The following is a 24,247-nucleotide window of genomic DNA, read 5'->3' on the forward strand; positions in this document are numbered from 1 at the left end:
TGTAACAAGTAATGTAGCATGCAAACTGAATTCTAAAATATACGAAAAACACATTTCTGTAGAGGGGTACATGGTACTGAGATTGGAAATTTAAACTAGATGTACAAGACCTATTTTGCTCATAAAAAACAAGGTCTTTTATGTTATATCAACTTTCATTATTATATAAGATAAGATTTTTCATACACGGATGTAAGCAAGTCATGATTGGTTAACTGGTTTTTGATAGGACATATTTTAAAGTATTTTTATTTGGCTTATAAGTGTGATGGCCAAAGTTCTAATGGTCAAATCAAAATCAAGCAAGTTTAGACAAGATCGAATATAATATTCAGTTTGGCACACTCACAAAATTAAGTGACCTCAAATTAAAAGGAAAAAATTGACTGGAATTGTCTAAAACAACATCAAGTAAAATGAGCTTAAAGCAAACTGAACAGAATATTCTTGTACCAAACAGACAATTTCAAAACATGAGTGCTGGGGTTAAGCTCTCGTTGGTTAATGGTAATTTTTTTTACCAATCAGAGTGTGCTAATATTGTCTAAAAACTATATAACAAACACAACAATAATGTACTAGACACAACACTTGGGAATTCTGTGAACAGAATGAAACATAAATTAGATTCACAACTGTGAACACAAACAAACACACAGGGATCATGCAATGTCATGCTAACACGGACAGTTTACCATTACATATCCGAGGTCTGTTGGAGGAAATAAATAAGAAGTCAGTTTATATATTTACATACTAGCTTCTACAAATATTTATCAAGAACTCTTTGAATATTTATATCTACATTAACAAACAGACATGAAAGTTAACACGTTTAATTGATATCCCCTTCCAAATAAACTTGATGGATGGTTGAAATTTTTTTAATAAAAGGTATAATCCAAAAAAATCAGTGTAGGGTAATTGTTTTTATGCATTGAAAATCTCCACATTGGTATCTATACATCCGTGAAGTTTCATGTTGAAATCTTGTAGTGTGTCTGATATAAAGCCTTGAAAAGTTACAGCATACAAAAACAACAAAGGGCAATAACTCTTATTTAAGAAAGTGTAGGGTTATGGTTTTTGTGCAAGGCACATCTCCTCATTTATATCTATACACCCATAAAGTTCCATGTTGATATCTTATATAGTATCTGAGATGTAGCCCTGAACAGCTTGTGACAAATGGACGGAATGTTAGACAGAATAATGGACAACGCCAATTCTATATCCCTCCACCTTTGGCAGGGGATAACAAGTGTGTTTTTCTTCAATCATTCTTCACCTCAAATATATAACACATGAAGTTCATATTTATAAAGCAACAAAAAATATCTGAAGTGTTTCTGTTCCAAACACTCAATTTTAATTGTAAAGTCATGAAAAATGATCCATTTAAAATATACGTTGTAATTGGATCAATAAACAAAACAAGCTGTAAGAATTCAAACAACACCTTCCAGAAAAGTCAAATAGCAGTAAATACTTAGATCCAAATCAATATGATTAACATTATACAACAATTACAATGTAGATAAAAATACAATAATTACCACCAAAACAAAACAAGGTGACTAACTATCAATTGCCATCAGTTATATCAGAAACCAAATATATAATACAGAAAAGGTTGAAGCTACTTCATTCTCCATAACCATACAGAACACTGTCAATGTTACACATCATACAATATTTGTTAAAGGGACTTGTTTACATATAGTTGTATATTCTTAGAGTGACGCTAAATGTTCTGACTTTGTATTTTGGAAATATTTATTAGAATCTTAATTTTCACAAACTAAATTTTTTTAATTAGTTTTTATTGACCAAATACATAAAAATATTACTGTAAATCACGTTTACAGACACATATTGAAAGACTATTTCTTTGAATGCAGCATTATTTTGAGTTATAATATACTTTATTCATGTTTAGTAAGTTTTTTTTAATCTGACGAAATAAAAAAATATACATCCTTCAATCTGTTCATAGTTCTCTAAAACAACGTACAAAATGTAAGTATTGGTTAGTTAATAATCCGTTCAATCTTGACCTTTCACATGGTAACATAAGCAGTTCATTTGCTTTCCAAGCTACTGCCAACACAAGTTAGACTGCGTTATGGAGATCATTTCTCATGAGATTATAACACATAAACACAGCACAGTCACAGTTACGTATGAGCCTATATTACCTTATGTATGTTCTTTCAAATGAACTTTATAGCCTTAAACAAAATTACAGGGATGTTTTGCACAGGTTAAAACCAATACAGCACTAAACATTTTTTTATCCAAAATTAATAATTATATTTTCCAAATAATTTATTTATCAATTATAATAATTAATTTAACTTAGAAATCTATCATCATATGTTTATATGTTTTGACACATGCACTATTTGCTTTACTGTCCATGATAGAATTGTACTTCTAATATAATCTAGCCTGTAATTTAAAGATCACTTTATTTAAATACGACTAGTTTTTCAAATAAATAGTCAGGTAACATTTCATTGGAATTTACGGAATAAACAAATTTAACATTTTAAATGGAAATTACCAGATATTTCTGCATAATATCATTGATATGCATACTCTCTGAATTATTGTTTGCCACAGCAACCAAAATGTATTGTGCCTAATTTTACATCCCAAGTTCTTATTGGTTTACATTTTTAATATTTTTGGTCAATAAATTATCAAGTTTTATGTTTAACAAAGAGATTCGCAGTAAAATTGTACACATGAAAATACTGAATTAAATATATAAATTGTAAATAATACAGCAATTAATAGATTTAACTCTTTAAATAAAAAGCTTTTGTTAAGGTTAATGCATTTTATAATAATATAAATCAAAGAACAAAATACGACTTATTTTGGAAAATGTGGCATTCCATTGGAAATAATATATTCAACGATACTTGAAAGCAAGACTGAAGGCGATTACACAACTGTAATTCAATACCACTTATAGCTTACACACAGATATGGCACAACTACATATAAAAAACTTCCAATGATTTTGAGGATAACTTGCAGGCAGACATGAGTTAAGAATAATGCATCTAGAATACAGCAGTTGGGGCAAACTGCTACATCTTAACAATTTCTTTTTTTCTATACTTGTAGTCAAATAAAGAGAAAATATTCTGAGAAAATTTCTTTGAAATTCAAGGAATTTTCCCCAAAATGAAGATTAACCCTAGCAATGTCTGTCTCCTTTCAGTAACATCACATCAAGGTTATCCTCTAACTTTAGAGTTTAGATATTATTTTCCCCCATATTTGAAGGCACATACTTTCCCCCAAGCCTTATAAAAAATACTTATTTTGAAAAAAATCAGAAAAAAGATGTGTCATTTCTGTGACATAGGCTATAAATACTTCATATTATGTACAGTTTAAGTCCACTCTATCTTACATTCTGTTCACCATGGTCGTACAGAAATGGCTTCTGTATGAACACTCGTCGCTAAATTGGAAACAGTTTTGATGATACAACAATATTGATAACACGGAAATACATATCTGTCACAGTGTTTCACTGTATGCAAGCTATACTAATAAATGTGACAAGGGACACGGCAGTAACAAATAAACTAAAAAATTAAGTTATGTACCTTGCCCATTGCAGTACTGATAAGATTGTATGTGAAGAATGTGAGAAAACAATTTGTATTCAATATAAGGATTTGTTTGATTTGTTATTGTCTGACACTCATTGTTACCATATTGCTGTGACAAAAAGTAATTACAAATTAATTTGAGACACAGAGTGATATAATACTTTGTATGATTGTTTTAAAGATAATTTGAACCAGGAACACTGTACACATATAATGCATATTGATGGGATAAAGACAGGCGAACAAAAGCATGCTGATTTGGATTATGCACTTTGTGAATACAACATGGACTCGTTTATTTTGTGTAGTACAACAAATAAAGAAACACGCTGAATGCAAAGATAACAAAAAACAACAACTCTTTTCTGTATTAAATATTACAATAAAATTGTGTTTACATTAACACCTACAAAAAAATAATAGAAATGTGTTACAGACACTGTTACACCCACAACACATGTTTGGACAGAATAATTCACTTTATATTCTACAGCCAATAGTGGTTGCAGTCAAAATTGCTTTCTTTAAGATCATATAACCATTCATGTGATAAACTGGTGAAAATCTAGGCAAGTTTCACCCAGTCGTTAAAGGGGAGTTCTTTTTAAAGATATAACTTTTTGACTATATACTTCAAAATGAAAAAAACAGACAAAGGTCCATCAATATGAAAACATTTATTGCAGCCTTAGAGTTAGATCCTTTCTTTGTGATCCTCTACAAATTAAGGTCCTTCAGCTGTGAAGGTTTGAGCAAGATCCAAGCTTCGGTTTTAGAGGAGCTGAAACTACTAAATTTTGGGACTAAATATTCTATATTGGAAAAACAGGACAAAGAGCAATAATTCTGTCAAAACTTGTGGCAGTCAACGTTCGTTCCTATCAGAACATAAACAATTAAAGGTTTATTTAACTGTGAACGTTTGAGTGAGATACACCCAGTAATTAAAGAGAAGTTGAAAACCCAACCGTCTGGGCCTCTAATATCTATATTTAAGAAACAAGACACAGGGCCATAGTTCTGCCCAAAACTTGTTGCAGAGCCAAAATTCCCTTCTTTTCAATCATATAATTATTAAGGTCTTTCAAATGCTTAAATTTGAGTAACACCCACCCAGCAGTTTAAGAGGACTTGAAAACACAAGCTCAAGGGGGCTGTTATTACATGTATAGTCCATAGTGGAAAAACAGAGAAAAGGCCATACTTTTGCCAAAACTCCTTTCTTTAAGATCATCAGCAAATAAAGGTCATTCAATCCGTGAAAAATTGAGGGAGATCTACCCAGTTGTTTAAGAGGAGTTTACAACACTAGCTTCGGCATGTTAAGACGTTTCATGTACAAATGGACCGACAATTGCAACGCTTAATGCCTCCCACCCTGTGGGGGCATAAATACAACAAAGAAGTAAAATCCTAGAAGCCCAACCAAAATGTTAAAGACAAGTGTATTTGTTAGTGTTGTAGCAATGTATTTGCTCTTTAATGTGCATAGTGTTAGAAAAAGAAGATATACAATGAAGTGATCGTATTACCAGTGTCGCTGTTATGTGTTAGATGATGGATGAACCTGCAAATAAAACCCCTAGTGAACATCTATCTCTATCTAAATATAACCGTAGCCAGTGAGCTGAAAATCTTACACTTGAAGGTAACTTAAAGTCCTACTTGTAAGGTTCACAAAATTGCATTATTTAAACAGATTCACCAAATACAAGCACTAGTACAATATGAGCTTTAAGAAAAAGACCTTAAAAGAGAAAGCATCACATTTCAGAGGAAGAAAACAAACAAAAATCAAAATGCTCAACTTCAGGACCAAAATACTGAGACAAAAACTACTTCAATTCAAGTTAAAAAAAGCCCATTCTATAAAATACTTATACCGGAAAATATATGTGCTATTGTACCATTTGTATAGATCCTTTTGTCAGGCATGTGTAATGTCTCAAACAAACACAGTTTGGTCTTGTGCGGTATGCCCAGATGATGATTTGTCCCTTAACACACTCTCTAGACCCCTGACATTCAATCCATTATCTTCATAGGTATTGGTGGACCTAAATTCAGACTGTGGACTCTGGATTGATGGGAGGACTGAACCCTTGATAGACACGCTATCAGAGTTTGGACCACTGACTGGTGGGAAGAAAAAACCACTGATGGAACCACATTCAGATTTTGAACTTTTAATGTCTGGTAAGACTAGCTTGAGATTTTCCTTGTCTTTGTTTTTATTTTCATAAAGCACAGGTTTGAAATCTAACTTCCCCACAATCTTCTAACTAGAATCGAGCAAGGTTGTGTTTTATCAATTGAAAAGTCAGAGGCCATAGAGGGGGCTGTAGCAATAACACTGTATTGGCTGTCAACAGATGGCTCAGCATGGGCTTTGTTTTTGGTACTTAGGGTAGAACTGGGTTTTTTGAGACCGGAGCATTCACAGAAGGTGATTTATTGCATTTGAGCTGCTTACTCAATGTTCCCATGGTTATCTTCTGTCCTTTGGAAGTCATGACTGGTACTAATGCTGATTCCTTTAAATGATATTCTTTTGCAGCAGTTGTGGCATTTAATTTTACAGTCGCGATCCCTGTTTTCAGATTCTCTACTAAGAGGATATAAATAACTGATATCAGAACTAACAGAACTGGACTTTTCAGTCTCTAATGCCTTATTACCCAAGTTTTTTATCAACTGCTAATCACAATTCCGAAATGACTCCAATGCGGGAGGATTATGAGCATTTCCATCTGGTGTCCCGTCCATTTTATCAGTACAAGAACCAGACTCAAGCACAGGAGAAATAAGAAGGTTTCCAGTTGAAAAATTGACACCCTTTTCATCACTACTTAGACCCTTGTGAGGATTTTCAGCTAGAGAGGTGCTGAAAATACTGTTTACTGTGCAATCTCTGCCTGTCTCGGTACTTGTGTGATTATTATATTTAAAACCTTCTTCATACGACGGCGAATTGGTCATTGAAGGGCTTAGCTGAATTGAATCAGAGCAAAGGTAATAAGTGTTGGAAGGGATGCCAGGTAAGATGGGGGTGGCAGCTCTGATGTCCTTCCTAGCCCTGTAACCTACCAATTCACCACCTGGTGCTGTATCAGGGCTCTGTTCTAGGGTATATTTGGCGTTGTTGCTCTGATATTGACTAGATCTGTTGTCAAGACTAAGGGACCTGGGACTGAATGGTCTATCAACAGAGTTTGACTGGGACAGAGAAACACAAGTGGATTGTTAGAACAAGTGCGCATGATTCTGAATGTCAGGGTTCAAGACTTCAAGCATCTCCACACTGTGCTGCATATTCAAACTTTGCTCCTTCAATACCTTAAAACCAGATTCAGAAGAATGCATGCTACTAAAGGAAGCAACCTTTGACAGCTCTAGCACTGAGCTCTTCTCATTCGGCTCTCCCATTTCTATCAAACGTTCTGGTGCTTCAACAAGTTTTTCTGGAAGCTTTTCGCTAGAGTTGCATAATAGGTAATTAATTATTTAAGAGAAACAACAAATCAGGATAAAGAAACAAGAATTGCTGTGATAGTTTTAATACAGAAAAGAAGTGATAATAACAAACGCATAGCTAGCAAACAAAAGGGACAAGCAAACGATAAAATGCACGTTCTCAGTGGAGATTATTTCAAAGGAATGAGTGACATTGAACAGTTCAACTTCCGTGATAGTAGCTAGCATGCACATGTTACATATGAGACTCACTCTATAAATATGAGGAGGTTTGATGCATGTACATAAAGTGTCATCCCAGATTAGCCTGTGAAGTCTACACAGGACTGCACAGGCTTATCTGGGACAACACTGTAAGCAAATGCATTTGAAACTCTGTTTATCTCAAAGCGAGACTCCTAAAGAGACCTACCGCATTGGCCCCTGCACGGGACCTGGCTCCCCCACCCCTCCCACTGCTGCTAGGGGACGCCCCACGACCACCGGGCTGGGGGGTTATAGAGGACTCAGAATCCCAACGTTCCAACTCCTCGCGGACCAACCGCTCCATTTGTTCACGTTTAACCTCATCGCTTGTTCCATCGGACTGAAAGTGTGGCAGTGTTAATGTATGTTAGAATTTCACACCAATAATTAGAACATATTACCTTGAACTTTGTAAGTGATGTGTGTTTCAATCATGTGCTACATTTATGCTTCACTAATTATTTGACGCTGAAGAAAACTGAACATTTACTACATTTCAAGAGTTTTTTGTTTTGAATGAAGGCCTAGGTAGCATCTGGGCAACTATAAACAAAAATAAAGGATAGTGGGCAATATTATATACATGTCTTTCCGATAGGGTTACAGCTGAAAATTCAACTGTAAATTATCAACAAACTATTGTACTTAAAAACAGGACCATTTTGAGCACATTTTGAATGTCATTTCTGAGCCCTAGGGTCAATACTTAATGTTGTAATGTGGGAGTTAGAAAGCACACACATGATCCTTCCCTTAACAAACGTGCATATTATTACATTAAAGACTCAAGATTATTAATTCCTGTCCCCTCAAAGACAGATATTTAGGACTCACTCAATTACTTCTTTCCTTTAGAAGACACTTTTGGTGTTTTTTTTCTAAGAATTTGAAAGAAAGTTTTTTAATCAAATTCTGTAAATTTCATTTAGTTTACATAATGAATTGCATGATATTCTTAATGTCATTTAAAAACTAGTGCATTGGAACTAAATTCAAGTGTTCAGTATAAAAAAGAGATCATTAAATACGTCAAATTAACATTTATATTTCTGCATTAAACTGTATTATCATGTCATTTAAGATTAAAACACTACAGCATTTTGTCATTGTATGATCCACAAGTATCAGCTGTAATGTGTACTACTAATACCGAATGTAACATACTTATTGTTTGTATAACTAAATAATTAACATGTGAAAATACCAGGATAAAGCAAGTGAACAAAGTCACTGAGCAACAAACACAATTAATAGTGATATTAAAGGGGATATTTCACATCATTCAAGACAAAAAAGTACACTACCTCTCTAGGGAGTTGGGGATTCTTGCTCTATAAATTGTAAGGAAAACATTTATCATGAAAATTACACACTATAATTTTTTTACCTTCTCCTTATAAAAAAATATATATCTCTTTCTCTCAATTTTACATAAAATGGACATATATTTCAGACATTCTCAATTTACAACCTTGGAAGATGGATATACAGATATATATGGAGAAAAAGTTTAAATAAATAAAAAAGACCTCACATGTGGTCATTAAACACAAAACATTTTTATATTGACCCTTACCTCTGTGATACTGTCCAGGATTTTACCCATTGTTTCTCTGCGTTTTAATTTTGCTTTCTCCATCGCTTCCAGTTTGACGAGCACTGCGTCTATTTTGGACACTATGCTGCCAATAGAATGTTCCATTCTGTCTACTCTGCGAGAGAGCACTGTGAATTCTTCGTACTGGACTCCTTGTGCTGGGCCTGTAAAAACATGTCACCCACGTATTGCACCCGACCAATGACTCATACAGGATGTGCTCTTGATATTATATTTGGAAACTGAATGGGAAACTAATATTTTAAACGACGATTTGATTCAGGAGTTATGCAACGTTTAAGGTTATTAAACATAACATGGTTAAAGACATTATTTTGTTTTTTGATAAGGCTGCTGAAAAAGGCAAAATGACTGAAAGACAAACATTGCTTACAAGGTACATGTACATAATGGTCTACAATTTTATAAGGGAAAAAATTATGTCCGAAAAGGACAAGATAAAAACAGTTGTCGTCTGTTTGTTTAAGTATTTTTAGCACACTATCCCATAATTATTTAATACAACAATAACAACCATACACCAACTAAACATCATGGGATGACAATCTGATACAGTGAATGTGGGTGTGGTGGGTTTACCTTTCTTACCTGATCTGGAGGACTTGGTGTGGCTGTCTTCACCATCGCTGTCCTCTCCGCTGTCGTCATTGAAGCTCACTCGACTGGTAGAGCGGCGGGCAACACTCTCTGGTCTCTGCATCTTGTCCAGGTCATCATACTCCTTATTCAGGGCAGCCTGCGCAAAGGACACAGATGGAGTTTCAACAAATTAGAAAAAGAACTAAGCTTGCCTTCCCAGGGTTGTTTACCACTTTTGATATGGAATATGTATGCTTTCTGTGCCTTTAAACGCTTCTTTCTTCCTAAGCTGGATTTATGTTTAGAACTGACTTCCTTGTAACAAACAATTATATAAGAGGGGAAAGTTTCGATCTTTATACCTGTGTGGAGGTGAATTAAGGACAATATTTTATTCACATGCTTGAAGTCTGGCTTTTCAGAGGTTGGTTCCATTACATATGCTTAAATATCCATTTACAAGGTGTAGATCAACTTACGAAAGCCTTTTTAATGCTTTACCTTTTGATCGTTGAGGTCTGACAGCATCTTACGTTGCTCTTCTTCGTCCAGTACACGGTCACCGTCGATGTCATACTTGGCAAACAGAGCCTCGATCTCTCCATCAGCATAGCCACGACTACAACAGAATAACCTCATGTATATAATGTGGGTAAGCATAATTGTATACAAGCTGTGCCATGATTGTGGAAATGGGTGTTTTGCCATATTCATCCCACCTAGCTCCAGTCTGTGTGATTGCCCAGGCTGGCCTGGGGCTCTGCTGGCCACAGTTTTTTAGTACCATGCGGCTCATGTCGTTAACTATATCAAAGCTGTAAAGTGATATCATTGTTTTGAAACAAGCAATTGTACAAGCAATCTCACTGTAAGGAATTCTCTCCAAGGTATGTTTTTGACAAAAGAAAAAGTTACTATAACTTTTAACTTGGTTCTTCTTATTTATTTCCTGTTTTCATAGTGTTAAATATATATTTGCATCCGTGCAAAAGTGAAAGATAATTGTTTAAGGTATTTTCATCATAGAAAAGTTAACGCAATTAAATAACCAATTAAATATTAGGTGAAAGATTAACAGGTCTTGTAAGTTCTTTCTAGGGGATACAACATATTATAATCATGCCCTGATATTCAAAACAATTTCAAAGCATTAAGAAAAGCTTACGTCTTGAGGTCCTGCCGCCACTCATCAAAGTCCACCTGCTTGTCGTTGTTGATGTCTGCAGTCTGGAGCGCCTTCTGGATGTCCACTATCTTGTCATGCTTGAAGTGCAGCTTGCTCAGCATCTTATCATAGCCCTGAAATTAGAGCCACTTTGTAGTCCTCATGAGTCAGCTTAGGATTACATGGTATACTATGCGAGTCTAGCTGGGAGGTTGGATCGTTTTTCAGCAAGGGCATTATGCATTTGTGTTTTTGTAAAAAAAATTCTCTTACATGAGACGGTGGAGAAAATATCCCACATGTACGTATTTTAATTTTAAATTATCTATGGTAATGAGCATTTATCAAAACTGATGTAAATAATTGATAACAATTTGAAGAATGGAAAAGCAGCAGCTCTGCAAAGCAAGCATAAGCAATATTCTCCTATGAAAACCATAATAAACATACGCGCTTGAAGTAGTCTGTTATCTCGAACTCATTCTTCTGGTTGGCCATATCTCCCTTCACCTCGGAGTAGGTGTCGTTGATAATGGCCAGGAACATGTTGATGAGCACGAAGAAGACGAAGAACACAAACAGTATGAAGAAGATAGGGCCCAGCACGCGGTTTGCGGCCTCCAGCTGGTCAAAATTGAAGTCACCGAGGATGATTCGGAACAGCGTGAAACTGAAGAGATTGGACAAGCAAAATAGGGATAATACACGTTTTCGAGGGCATGATCATCTGCGGGCGCTCGAAAAATCCGTTCGTGCCCGAGAGCGCCCGAAGATGATCATGTCCGAGAAAATGTGTATTTTTGCTATTATTGCATAAACTAATCGCACATACAAAAATAAATTAAAATTACATTGAAAACAATATCTCTTGTTCATTCGACATCGACAAAATAATTCGATTATTTCAATACAGTTCAAGGTTGTGTTTAACATATGCCTTACTCGGTCATCATAAAAAATGACGAGGCTTTACCTTCGGATAGGCAGTTTTCGATTTAAAATGTGTTTAAACAGTGGATTAATGATAAGTTGAAATGCAGCGGCGCAAAGTAAGATATGAGGAATTATTTTGGAATTTAAAACAGGAATGTTGAATGTACATAAACACTTACATTTACAGCATAGTCTTTGAAAGTGTTGAGTAAATAATCTTAACTTCATTGACGTTGCCAATAAAATAAAGCTGTTGTCAAGAGAGTGCAGATGGTATAATTTGAAAAGTGGACTGAAATAGTCATTGCCATTATCCCTGCATGCATGAGGAAACTGGTGCTTATTAAGTTCCCCATTTATGCTTGGAAAGTCGTCGAAGGCTGGAGAAGGGAAGTAACTGCGCGTGGACCAGATTATGTATATGAAAAACACATTACAGGGCTTGAACGGCGCGTGAATTGCCCTGTTAATACACGATTTCTCCCGTTCAAGCCCTGCTTTTGCCAAGTTTCTGCACCCCACCAGAGGGCATTATAGATAGAGTTTATGCAATAATACAGGTTTATGCACAAACGTTTGGATATGATTATGATTAACATACAATGAATAAATGAAACACTGTGTTTGAATAGCACACCTGCCTCAAGAGCAAACATGAAAATACTATTATTCTTCTTTTTCTGTGATGGTTTAATTAATGTATCAAACCTTAAACAAACAAAAAAAACTCAGTTTAAATGTGGTTATATTTGGACATTGTGATATCTGATACTGTTACACAAGCATTTGAACAGAATATTTAAAGAATGTTTTTCACATATAAGTTTCAAGAAGAGTGATGGTAACATCACATCAAGGGATTAAGAGAAAATAAAAGTAAATGCAAAACGTTAAACAAATCTAGCGAATTTCAGAATAGATTCTGAATATACTTTGGTAAAACAAATGCAAATATGCAGACAATATATTCACCATTAATACATCCTTACAAGATTAAGATGAAACACTTGTATAGCATGCAACATTTCAATTTCAAAAAGCTATATTTCGATAATTGTTTACAATAATTTTGCTGCACAATGAAAACAAGCCTTCAGAGACTCACAAAGACTGCTTGAAGTTGGAGAAGTCCTTGACCTGCGTGCCAAACAGCAGGTAGCCAAGCTGGGTGAAGGCCAGGAAGATGATGAAGAACATCACAGCAAAGCCTGCAAGGTCCTTGGCACACTTGCCCAGGGTGGAGGAGAGCTGCGTCATGGTCTTGTTGAAGCTGATGTACTTGAAGATCTGCAAGGAAATACTCATGACCAAATTATACAGTTAAACTAGGAGTTGTGAGAACATTACATTAAACAAATTGATTACCAAGGGCAGAAGACTAAGTCTAGAGATTTTTTAAGGTATGGGTGGAGAAATTTAAGATATGCACTCATTAAAAACCAGGCTTAATGCAAAAAGCATCATCCCAGATAAGCATCTGCAGTCAGCATAAGCTAATTTGCGACATTTTCTAATTGAATGGATTTTTCTTTAAACAATGATTTCATAAAAGATGTGCACAGGCTTACCTGGTACAATACTAATCATATGTTCACAAGAAGAATTATTTTTTTAAACCATTCTAATAAATCTTTATAGGCAGATATTAATCAACGAACAATGTACAAATATACAAAATGGCCCCAGCAGGATTTGAACTGACACCTTAAAATATCACCTAATTCCGTGAGACTTTTACTACACTGCCTTCCTTATCCAAAGTTATAGATGAGACTTTTACTACACTGCCTTCCTTATCCATAGTTATAGATGAGACTTTTACTACACTGCCTTCCTTATCCATAGTTATCGATCGTTATCCATAATTGCCTTGCTCATAATGGTATATAAAAACAAGAGGGCCAAGTTGGCCCTTGTTCGCTCACCTGAGAAGAATCGGTTCATTCAATATTTACTAAATGTCAAACTTGACCTAGATATTGTCCAGACAAACATCATGGTCAAGTTTTATCATTTGAACCAAAACTCTGGCGTATGGAGTGTTATTGTTTTTGTAAGATTTGACCTGGTTACCTATATTTTGAGTTGACCCCCCTAACCAAACATCAAACTTAATTGCTAACAAAAATAAACATTATGACCTAGATTCATAAAATCTGAAACAAAATTGTGACCTCTAGAGTGTTTACAAGAATTTTGTATAATATAATGAAAATTTGGACAATCTAAGGGCAATAATTATGACATTAATAATGTGATTTTGCTCATTATCAAACTTGACCGAGATCTTTCAGCAACTTTGATAAAGAATGCTTAAGAAATGTGAATGCTAGAGTGTATACAAACTAAATGTGGACGGACGGACGGCGAACAAAGACCAATCCTGAGCCATCAGGTGAGCTAAAAAGTGTGTTTCAATGATCTGAGCAATTTTCCAAATTGTCAGAGAAATCAATAAAACCAATGTATTGACTAAGTTTTACGATGATTAGGCAAAAAATGTGACTTATATAGTGTTCGATCACAAGGTTTGTCTCTAATCACAAAAGGAAAACTGCCCCACCCCATTGCGGCCATGTTTTTTTACCGATCGGGACCATTTGGGAACTTATCTGAGATATATATAAAACAAATCTTTTCACCAAGTTTCATGACATTTGGGCAAATAATGTTACTTCTAGAGTGTTCACAAGTTTTTTTTACTATATAAATATAAGAAAACTGCCCCCCGGCAGCCATGTTATTCAACTGACCGGAACCATTTTTGGACTCAACTCTCGTATCAAGGAAAATAAGGTTCTGACCAAATTTCATGAAATTTGGGCCAAAAATGTGAGTTCTAGAGTGTTCACATGTTTTCACTTTATACATAGAGAGAAAAATGCCCCGCCCACTGGCGGCCATGTTTTTTCACCGATCTGGACCATTTTCGAACTCGTCCAACATATGAATAAAACCAATGTTTTGACCAACTTTCATGATGATTAGGGCAAACATTGTGACTTCTAGAGTGTCTACAAGGTTTTTCTAAGCCAAATAGGGAAAACTGCCACTATATACATATAGAGATAAATGCCCCTACCCACTGGCGGCCATGTTTTTTCACCGATCTGGACCATTTTCGAATTCGTCCGAGATATAAATAAAACCAATGTTTGGACCAACTTCAATGATGATTGGGCAAAAATTTTGACTTCAAGAGTGTTTACAAGGTTTCTCTATATCCAAATAGGGAAAACTGCCACTATATACATATAGAGATAAATGCCCCGCCCACTGGCGGTCATGTTTTTTTCACCGATCTGGACCATTTTCAAACTTGTCTGAGATATCAATAAAACCAATGTTTTGACCAACTTTCATGATGATTGGGCAAAAATTGTGACTTCTAGAGTGTTTACAAGGTTTCTCTATTGCCAAATAAGGAAAACTGCCCCGCCCACTGGCGGCCATGTTTTTCAACGGACCGGAACCACTTTTAAACTTAACCAACATATCATTAAGGAAAAAATTTTGATCAAATTTCATGAAAATTGGGCCAAAAATGTGACTTCTAGAGTGTTAACATGTTTTCACTATATACATATAGAGAAAAATGCCCCGCCCACTGGCGGCCATGTTTTTTCACCGATCTAGACCATTTTCGGACTCGTCCGAGATATCAATAAAACCAATGTTTTGACCAACTTGCATGATTGTTTGGGCAAAAATTGTGACTTCTAGAGTGTTTACAAGGTTTCTCTATAGCCAAATAGGGAAAACTGCCACTATATACATATAGAGATAAATGCCCCGCCCACTGGCGGCCATGTTTTTTCAAAGTGACATGAAGATTGGGCATTAAATGTGACTTCTTCAGTGTTTACAATTTTTTTTTTACCTAGTGACCTAGTTTTTGACCCGACACGACCCAGTTTCGAACTCGACTGAGATTTTATTGGGACAAAGCTTCTGACCAAGTTTCATGAAGATCGGACAAGAAATGTGGCCTTCTAGAGTGTTTACAAACCAAATGTGGACGACGGACGGACAGACGACGGACAATGACCGGTCACAAAACCTCACCTGAGCAATCAGGTGAGCTAAAAACCCATTAAAAAAATAAGGTTAATGCCCTTTTAAATATGAAACATGAATAACGGTATGTAAAACACACAGACTAAGGTCAACTTATAAAACATTGAAATCTTCAACTTTATTTAAGTCAATTCCAACAAATCTCCCTACCTTGATCCAGGCCAGGAACACAGCGACAGCTATGGCATTGTCAAACTGCACCTGTCCAAAGGAGAGGAACACAAAGTCGGCATGCTGGTCCGGCTTGCCCAGCAGGTCCTTTAGGAGGTCACCCACCTTGATGCTGCGGTACACATTGAAACCCACACACAGCAGCATAATCACGATCACCAGGATGTCGAGGATGTTCCATACACTCTTGAAGTACGAGCACTTGTGCTTCTTGATCTGAATTGGAAAGGTACAGGTTGATGTGAAGGAGGAATGTATTAATTAAACTCTCCAAATATTTGTGGTGATGTTTTGAATAAACAAATACTATGAAATGATGTAAAACATAGTGATATTAGACTTTTGATTCGCATTTGCACAACAATTTTCGAAAATTCAACCTATGTGAGACACTTGTGTGATAACACATTAATGATTCACAACTGTATTATAACTGACAAATAACATTCTTTCTTAGTTAAGTTAAAATTAAAACTTAACCCACAAACATTAACAAAGTTTGAACACAAGTCAGCTGACCTCAATGGCTTCCTCTACCATGTAGTACAGGATGAAGAGGCAGAGGATGAACTCGCAGGCCATGATGAAGTAGTCGTAAGCAGTCACGTAACGGATGAGCTTCACCGTCCTCAGTTGGTAGTGGGGGATAGCACCGCCAGTAGGGGGGAACTCAACTGTCAGCCTGCAAGGATGGGATTGTTGTATTATCTTGGAGTGAAGTATCTGTTTAACTCTTTACCACTCAGAGACAAACTTAAATGCAATTATAATACCTTAGGAAATCAACTTTAATTGACATTCTTAAGATTTAAGTCTTAAAGGCTTTATTTCAAACCCAATGGTACACATGAGCAGAAACAGCATAAAACAGGTTGCACTTAGCCATTTTCACTTTGCCTCTGAGAGGGGAAAGGGTTAAGGCTATAATTTTAGCTCAGTGATCAAGTCCTAATTGATGGCTTATGGAGATGGTTTTAAGTCCCTTTCCTGGGCTCTGATTCATACCAGACATAATATCTACAACAATAAACCTTAAGACCCAGCCAACCTACATGTTCAAATTTCAATTTCAGTGGCTAGAGTTCAAATTAAAACTAATTGCCTTAACAAAATAAAAAAAATAAGAGAGAGTCAAACACAATGACAAAAGATCTTGAATTGAATTAACAAGAGCACCGCATAACGGGTGCCACGCTTGGTAGCGAAAGCTTGTTAGATTTTTTTGATTTTTTAAGAGGTCACAGTGACCTTGACCTTTGACCTAGTGACCCAAAAATGGGTGTGGCGTGAAGAACTCATCAAGGTGCATCTACATATGAAGTTTCAAAGTTTTAGGTGGAAGGACTTTGATTTTAGAGCCAATGTTAAAAACCTTTACAAACCTTGACACGGACGGCGGACACGACGAGCTGGCTATGACAATACCTCGGGTTTTCTCCAAATGCCGAGCTAAAAATGCTTTCCAAAAAAAAGCCACTCACTGGACAACACAGAAGAGGTTGATGTTGGCGTTGTACACAGTGAAGTCAATGAAGAGAACACGAGTGCCCCTTCTGATCCATCGCTCGTTGAACAGATAGTTTATAATCTCCTCCGACTCGTTCTTCAGCCGCTTCAGATCTTGAACATACCCTGCCCCACTGTAGGTGGTTATCTGACCCATGTAGCTTGTACCACCTAGTTCATCTTCAGAACGATAGTACCAGCTGAAATGCAAGTGGCTGTTCATGAACAAAAAAACAGAAAACAAAAACAAACAAAAACAAGAGGGCCATGATGGCCCTGTATCGCTCCACTGTTTTTTATGCGAAAAAACGTGCAATGCCCATGGGTTGAAATGTACTCAAGCATGTGACTTTCTCTTTCTATACCTCGTCGCACTGGGCGCTTAAAGTTGGAAGGGTGAGCATTTTTATATATAAATTTGGCCCCAGGGGCATAATTTGAACAAACGTGGTAGAGAACTATAAGATGTCACTACATACCAAATTTGGTAGCCCTAGGCCAAATGGTTATGGACAGGAAGATTGTTAAATTTTGCACAAAAGAGGCTTTATATAAGCATATGTTCAGTTTTGTGACGCCCGGGACAGGGCCAAATTAGAGCCCAGGGGAATAATTTGAACAAATTTGGTAGAGGACTATTAGATGTCACTTCATACCAAATTTAGTAGCCCTAGGCTCTATAATTATGAACAAGAAGATTTTTAATGTTTTCACAAAAAAGGCCTTATTTAAGCATATGTTCATTTTTGTGACCCCTGGGGCATGGTCAAAATTGACCCCAGGGGCATAATTTGTTGAATCTTGGTAGATAACTTTAAGATTTTAATACATACCAAATTTGGTAGAAATAGGCCCAATTGTAATGGACTGGAAGATTTTTAAAGTTTGCACAAAATAGGCCTAATATAAGCATATGTTCAATTTTGTGACCCCTGGGGAACGGTCAAATTTGATTCCAGGGGCTTAATATGAACAAACTTGGTATAGGACTATTAGATGTCACTACATAACAAATTTGGTAGCCCTAGGCCCTGCGGTTATGGACAAAAAGATTTTTAAAGTTTGCACAAAATAGGCTTTATATAAGCATATGTTCATTTTTGTGACCCCCGGGACAGAGTCAAATTTGACTCCAGGGGTATAATTTGAACAAATTTGGTAGAAGACTAATAGATGTCCCTACATACCAAATTTGGTAACCCTATGCCATACGGTTATGGACAGGAAGATTTTTAAAGTTTGCACAAAATAGGCCTTATTTAAGCGTATGTTCATTTTTGTGACCCTCGGGCAGGGTAAAATTAGACCCCAGGGGCATAATTTAACAAACTAAGTAGAGAACTATTAGATGTCACTACATACCGAATTTGGTAGCCCTAGGCTCTACTGTTATGGACAAAAAGATTTTTAAAGTTTGCACAAAATAAGATTTATTTTAGCATATGATTATTTTTGTGACCCCCGGGGCAGGGTCCACCCCAGGGGCATAATTTGAACAAATTTGGTAGAAGACTAGTTGATGTCACTACATACCAACTTTGGTAGCCCTATGCCATACGGTTATGGACAATAAGATTTTTAAAGTTTGCACAAAATAGGCCATATTTAAGCGTATGTTCATTTGTGTGACCCCGGGGCAGGGTCAAATTTGACCCCAGGGTCATAATTTGAACAAACTAAGTAGAGAACTATTAGATGTCACTACATACCGAATTTGGTAGCCCTTGGCCCTACGGTTATGGACAGAAAGATTTTTTTAAAATTTGTACAAAATAGGCTTTATATAAGCATATGTTCGTTTTTGTGACCCCCGGGCAGGGTCAAATTTGACCCCAGGGGCATAATTTGAGAATAATTTGGTAGAGGACTAATAGATGTCACTACATACCAAATTTGGTAGCCCTATGCCATATGGTTATGGACAGAAAGATTTTTTAAGTTTGCACAAAATAGGCTTTATATAAGCATATGTTCATTTTTGTGACCCCCGGGGCAGGGTCAAATTTGACCCCAGGGGCATAATTTAAACAAATTTGGTACAGGACTATTAGATGTCCCTACATACCAAGTTTGGTAGCCCTATGCCATACGATTATGGACACGAAGATTTTTTAAGTTTGCACAAAATAGGCCTTATTTAAGCGTATGTTCATTTTTGTGACCCCTGGGACAGGGTCAAATTTGATCCCAGGGGCATAATTTGAACAAACTAAGTAAAGAACTATTAGATGTCACTACATACCGAATTTGGTAGCCCTAGGCCCAATGGTTATGGACAGGAAGATTTTTAAAGTTTGCACAAAATAGGCTTTATATAAGCATATGTTCAATTTTGTGACCCCATGGGCAAAGCAAATTTGACCCCAGGGGCATAATTTGAACAAATTTGGTAGAGGACTATTAGATGGTTCTACATATCAAATTTGATAGCCCTAGGCCCAATCTTAATGGACGGGAAGATTTTGAAAGTTTTCACAAAATAGGCCTTATATAAGAAAATTTTCAATTTTGTGACCCCCGGGGCAGGGTCAAATTTGACCCCAGGGGCATAATTTGAACAAATTTGAAAGAGGTTCACCCCAAGAACATTCCTGAGAAATTTCATCAGAATTGGACCAGTAGTTTAGGAGCAGAAGATGTTTAAAGGAAAAGTTAACTCACGCACGGACGCACGCACGCACGCACGACGGACACAGGACCATAACATAAGCCCCGCTGGCCTTTGGCCAGTGGAGGTAAAAAACCTTTCTGAGTTGACTTAAAAGACTTAAACTAAATTTGTGGTCATACATTTATTGGGAGAAGCAAAAATATTGCAAAGAAACCATCTTTATTTGGTTGCAAGAATGAACATATTCCATAATTGAATAGCAATTTACTTCATGTCATTCCACAAGGCTAAAAGGCTTGAAGTCGGCTGTGAGTGCAATAATTTTAATTTTTGTTTGTTCACAAGTTTTTCGTTTATTTGACGTTTCATGAAGATTGGGCAGCAGTGTTCATCACCCAAATGTTGACAAGGCATGATGCACAAACATAACGGACAAAAGGCAATTAAAACAAGAGGGCCATGATGGCCCTGAATCGCTCACCTGACTCATTAAGATCAGATGAAAACTATGACCTCTATTGTCTACACAATGTTTTTCTATGATTTGACCTAGTGACCTAGTTCCTGACTCTAGATGACCCAAATACAATCCCAATCCAGATTTCATCAAGATAAACATTCTGACCACAGTTCATAAATATTGGATGAAAACTGTGACCTCTATTGTCAACACAAGGTTTTTCTATTTATTTGACCTAGATATTTACCCCAGATGACCCAAATACAATCCCACCCAGATTTCATCAAGAATTCTGACCAAATTTCATAAAGGTTGGATGAAAACTGTGATCTCTAATGTCTACACAAGGTTTTTCTATTATTTGACCTAGTGACCTAGTTTTTGACCCCAGCAGACCCAAATAAAATCCCAACCCAGATTTCATCAAGATAAACATTCTGACCAAATTTCATAAAGATTGGATGAAAACTGTGACCTCTATTGTCTACAGACGGTTGTTCTATTATTTGACCTAGTGACCTTGTTTTTGACCCCAGATGACCCAAATACAATCCCAAACCGGATTTCATCAAGATAAACATTTTGACCAAATTTCATCAAGATTGGATGCAAACTGTGACCTCTACTGTCTACACAAACAAATTGTTGACGGACGGACGCACGGACACACGCAGGCACGCACAACGGACGCCGGACATCACACGATCACATAAGCTCACTGTGTCACTTCATGACAGGTGACCTAAAAATATGTGTCGGAGATAAACATGAACAGTTGTGGTTAAAATCCCATAGAAACAAGGGCTGTTTGTAAAACATGCATGCCCCCCTATATGGGCTATAAGTTGTAGTAGCAGCCATTGTGTGAATACGTTTTTTGTCACTGTGAATGGTGGTGGTGGTGGTGGTGGTGGTGGTGGTGGTGGTGGTGTAGTAGTAGTAGTAGTAGTAGTAGTAGTAGTAGTAGTAGTAGTAGTAGTAGTAGTAGTAGTAGTAGTAGTAGTAGTAGTAATAGTAGTTGTAGTAGTAGTAGTAGTAGTAGTAGTAGTAGTAGTAGTAGTAGAAGTAGTAGTAGTAGTAGTAGTAGAAGTAGTAGTAGAAGTAGTAGTAGTAGTAGTAGTAGTAGTAGTAGTAGTAGTAGTGGTAGTAGTAGTAGTAGTAGTAGTAGTAGTAGTAGTAGTAGTGGTAAAAGTAGTAGTAGTAGTGGCAGTAGTAGTAGAAGTAGTAATAGTAGACGTGGTGGTGGTGGTAGTGGTGGTGGTGGTGGTAGTAGTACTAGTAGTAGTAGTACTAGTAGTAGTAGTAGTAGTAGTAGTAGTAGTAGTAGTAGTAGTAGTAGTAGTAGTAGTAGTAGTAGTGGTAGTAGTAGTAGAAGTAGTAGTAGTAGTAGTAGTAGTAGAAGTAGTAGTAGTAGTAGTAGTAGTAGTAGTAGTAGTAGTAGTAGTAGTAGTAGTAGTAGTAGCAGTAGCAGTAGCAGTAGCAGTAGCAGCATTACAAGACCAATACTTAAGAATGATCAAATGGGAAAAGGTAACATAGCACCAGCAGTAAATATGGGGCTCGTTTACAGGTCAGATTTGGAATCTCTGCTGTAAAATGAGATTTTGAATGAATTAAAGGGAGGCAAATCTGTAATAAAAAGAACATGCATAAACCGTAGTTGTTTCCCTTGTTTGAACCATGCTAAATCCTTACAAGTTTGGAAAGAATTGGATGAAAAATTTGGACTTTATTGCATAAACACCATTTTCTCAATTCAAGGGGAGGTAATTCTGTACTTCATGGAGCAATAATGCTCATTTTTTGTAGGGTTTGTGTCCTCATTGATATAAAGACACTGTGCAAATTTGGAAAGGATCGGACAAAAAATGTGGAAGATTTTTGAAAGTTTTCACAAAATAGGCAAAAACGAATAAACATGCAAAGTTCAACGAGCTCCTGTGGCCATGTTTTTTGACGAATCAAATTTCTTTGAACAACTTTTTCAGGGGAGCCCTCAAAGGTCATCCCTGTGAAATTGTTTGAAAATCTGATGAGCGGTTTCTGACAAGAAGATTTTTTAAGGTTTTTACCATATATGGTCATGGCGGCCATCTTGGTTATGTGATCAAATTTTTTTTAACAATTCTTTTGTCCCATGACCTAGGGATGCTCCACATGAAATTTAGTTGAAATTGGCTCAATGGTTTAGTAGAAGAAGATGTTTACAAATTTGTATACGGACGGACGGACGGACGAACGGACGGACGGACGCCGGACGCTGAGTGATCACAATAGCTCACCTCGAGCTATCGCTCAGGTGAGCTAAAAAGCTAACATGAGCATGTAGTGCTCAGCAGAAATTAAAGAGCTGTCTCAGAGGACAGCGCGCTCAACTATTCGAGTGCTTGACATTATAACGTAAGCCATCATGGGGAAATTGTTAATATTCAATGATTTATTAGACGATCTTTAAAAAATAAAAAAGGATTTTTTTATTTTTTTGGGGGGGGGGAGGGGGGGGTGGGGGAGGTGGTGAGAGGGGGTATAATGTGGGGTGGGGTAATTTATTAGATGATGTTTAAAAAAATGGGGGGGGTAGGGGGGTGTGGGTGAGAGGGGGGTATAATGTGGGGTGGGGTAATTTATTAGATGATGTTTAAAAAAAAATGGGGGGGGGGGAGTTGGGGGGGAAGGGATTCTGGGTAGGGGCGTGGGGTATTGTTTGGGTGGTATTCAGGTAAGTGTTGTTTTGTCAAAGTAATAATAAAATGTGATTATAAATAAAGAAGTTATGGCAATTTAAGCAAAATGTTCAATTATCTAAGTGCAAAAGGGGCCATAGTTATGTAAAAATGCTTGATACAGTGGTCTGCTCTTGTTTATAGGTTAGGATCATGTTGGTAAACAAGTATGCAACATATAAAAGCAACATGTCTAAGGATATAGGATATATTTGGGGTAGTACGCAAACTTTAACATAGATTTATCAATAAAATGCATATTCTAAGTATAAATGGGGCAATAATTATGACAAAATTTTTGATAGAGCTGTCTGCTCTTGTTTAAAGGTTGGTGTGATGTTGGTAAACAAGTATGCAAAATATGAAATCAATATGTCAGGGGACAATGAAAATAAATGGGGTAGTACGAAAACTTTAACATTTGCTGCATATTCTAAGTGGAAAAGGGGCTATAATTATGACAAAATGCTTGATAGAGTTGTCTGCTCTTGTTTATAGATTAGGATCATGTTGGTATACAAGTATGAAAAATATGAAAGCAATATGTCAAGGAACAATGAAAATAATTGGGGAAGTACGAAAACTTTAACATTTGCACGCTTACGCTAACTCTAACGCTAACGGAAACGCCGACGCCAGGGTGAGTAGGATAGCTCCACTATATATATTTCATATATAATAGTCGAGCTAAAAATGAAAGACATTTGTTTAACTAGAGACTAGATAAAAAGACAGCACATACGCAGTGTAGTTGTCCTTTTTACCAAACGCCTCTTTGTTTTCAACACTCTCCGAGTAGGATTCATAGCACTCGCGAATCACGTCCTTGAAGTCAGCATGGACGACACATGAATTGCTGTGGACCTGCAGTTGTCGAATCCGAGGGACGCCGAGCAGCTTGTTCTCGTAATAGATGTAGCCGAGTTGTTCATCTGGGACCGTCTGGTTATTGTACCACGACTCCCAGTAAAGGCCGTCCAGCAATGGCTCCTTGGCAAACTGGATGGTAGAGGTAAATATTCTATTGTGAAATGTTGTTACTAATTTAG

General features: G+C 36.6%; 1 protein-coding gene across 5 annotated transcripts in view; it reads right to left on the bottom strand.

Annotated features, from left to right (window-relative positions):
• LOC127848227 (polycystin-2-like) overlaps window positions 1-24,247 on the bottom strand; it is a 49,046-nt gene that overhangs the window by 3,230 nt on the left and 21,569 nt on the right. For 2 of the 5 annotated variants that reach the window (XM_052380552.1, XM_052380557.1), the window contains 11 exons: window positions 23,941-24,197; window positions 17,380-17,604; window positions 16,418-16,580; window positions 15,878-16,114; window positions 12,756-12,937; window positions 11,168-11,387; window positions 10,718-10,851; window positions 10,054-10,171; window positions 9,553-9,709; window positions 8,932-9,116; window positions 7,522-7,695 (listed from right to left, as the gene is read on the bottom strand). In XM_052380552.1, the coding sequence (XP_052236512.1) occupies window positions 7,522-7,695; window positions 8,932-9,116; window positions 9,553-9,709; window positions 10,054-10,171; window positions 10,718-10,851; window positions 11,168-11,387; window positions 12,756-12,937; window positions 15,878-16,114; window positions 16,418-16,580; window positions 17,380-17,604; window positions 23,941-24,197 (2,052 nt within the window). Of the gene's footprint in view, window positions 1-695; window positions 713-5,167; window positions 5,203-7,521; window positions 7,696-8,931; window positions 9,117-9,552; window positions 9,710-10,053; window positions 10,172-10,717; window positions 10,852-11,167; window positions 11,388-12,755; window positions 12,938-15,877; window positions 16,115-16,417; window positions 16,581-17,379; window positions 17,605-23,940; window positions 24,198-24,247 lie in introns of all 5 variants that reach the window. The other 3 variants (XM_052380554.1, XM_052380556.1, XM_052380553.1) reach the window with 3 other exon arrangements.

The sequence above is a fragment of the Dreissena polymorpha genome, chromosome 10, assembly GCF_020536995.1.
Source record: "Dreissena polymorpha isolate Duluth1 chromosome 10, UMN_Dpol_1.0, whole genome shotgun sequence".
Classification (NCBI taxonomy): Eukaryota; Metazoa; Mollusca; class Bivalvia; order Myida; family Dreissenidae; genus Dreissena; species Dreissena polymorpha.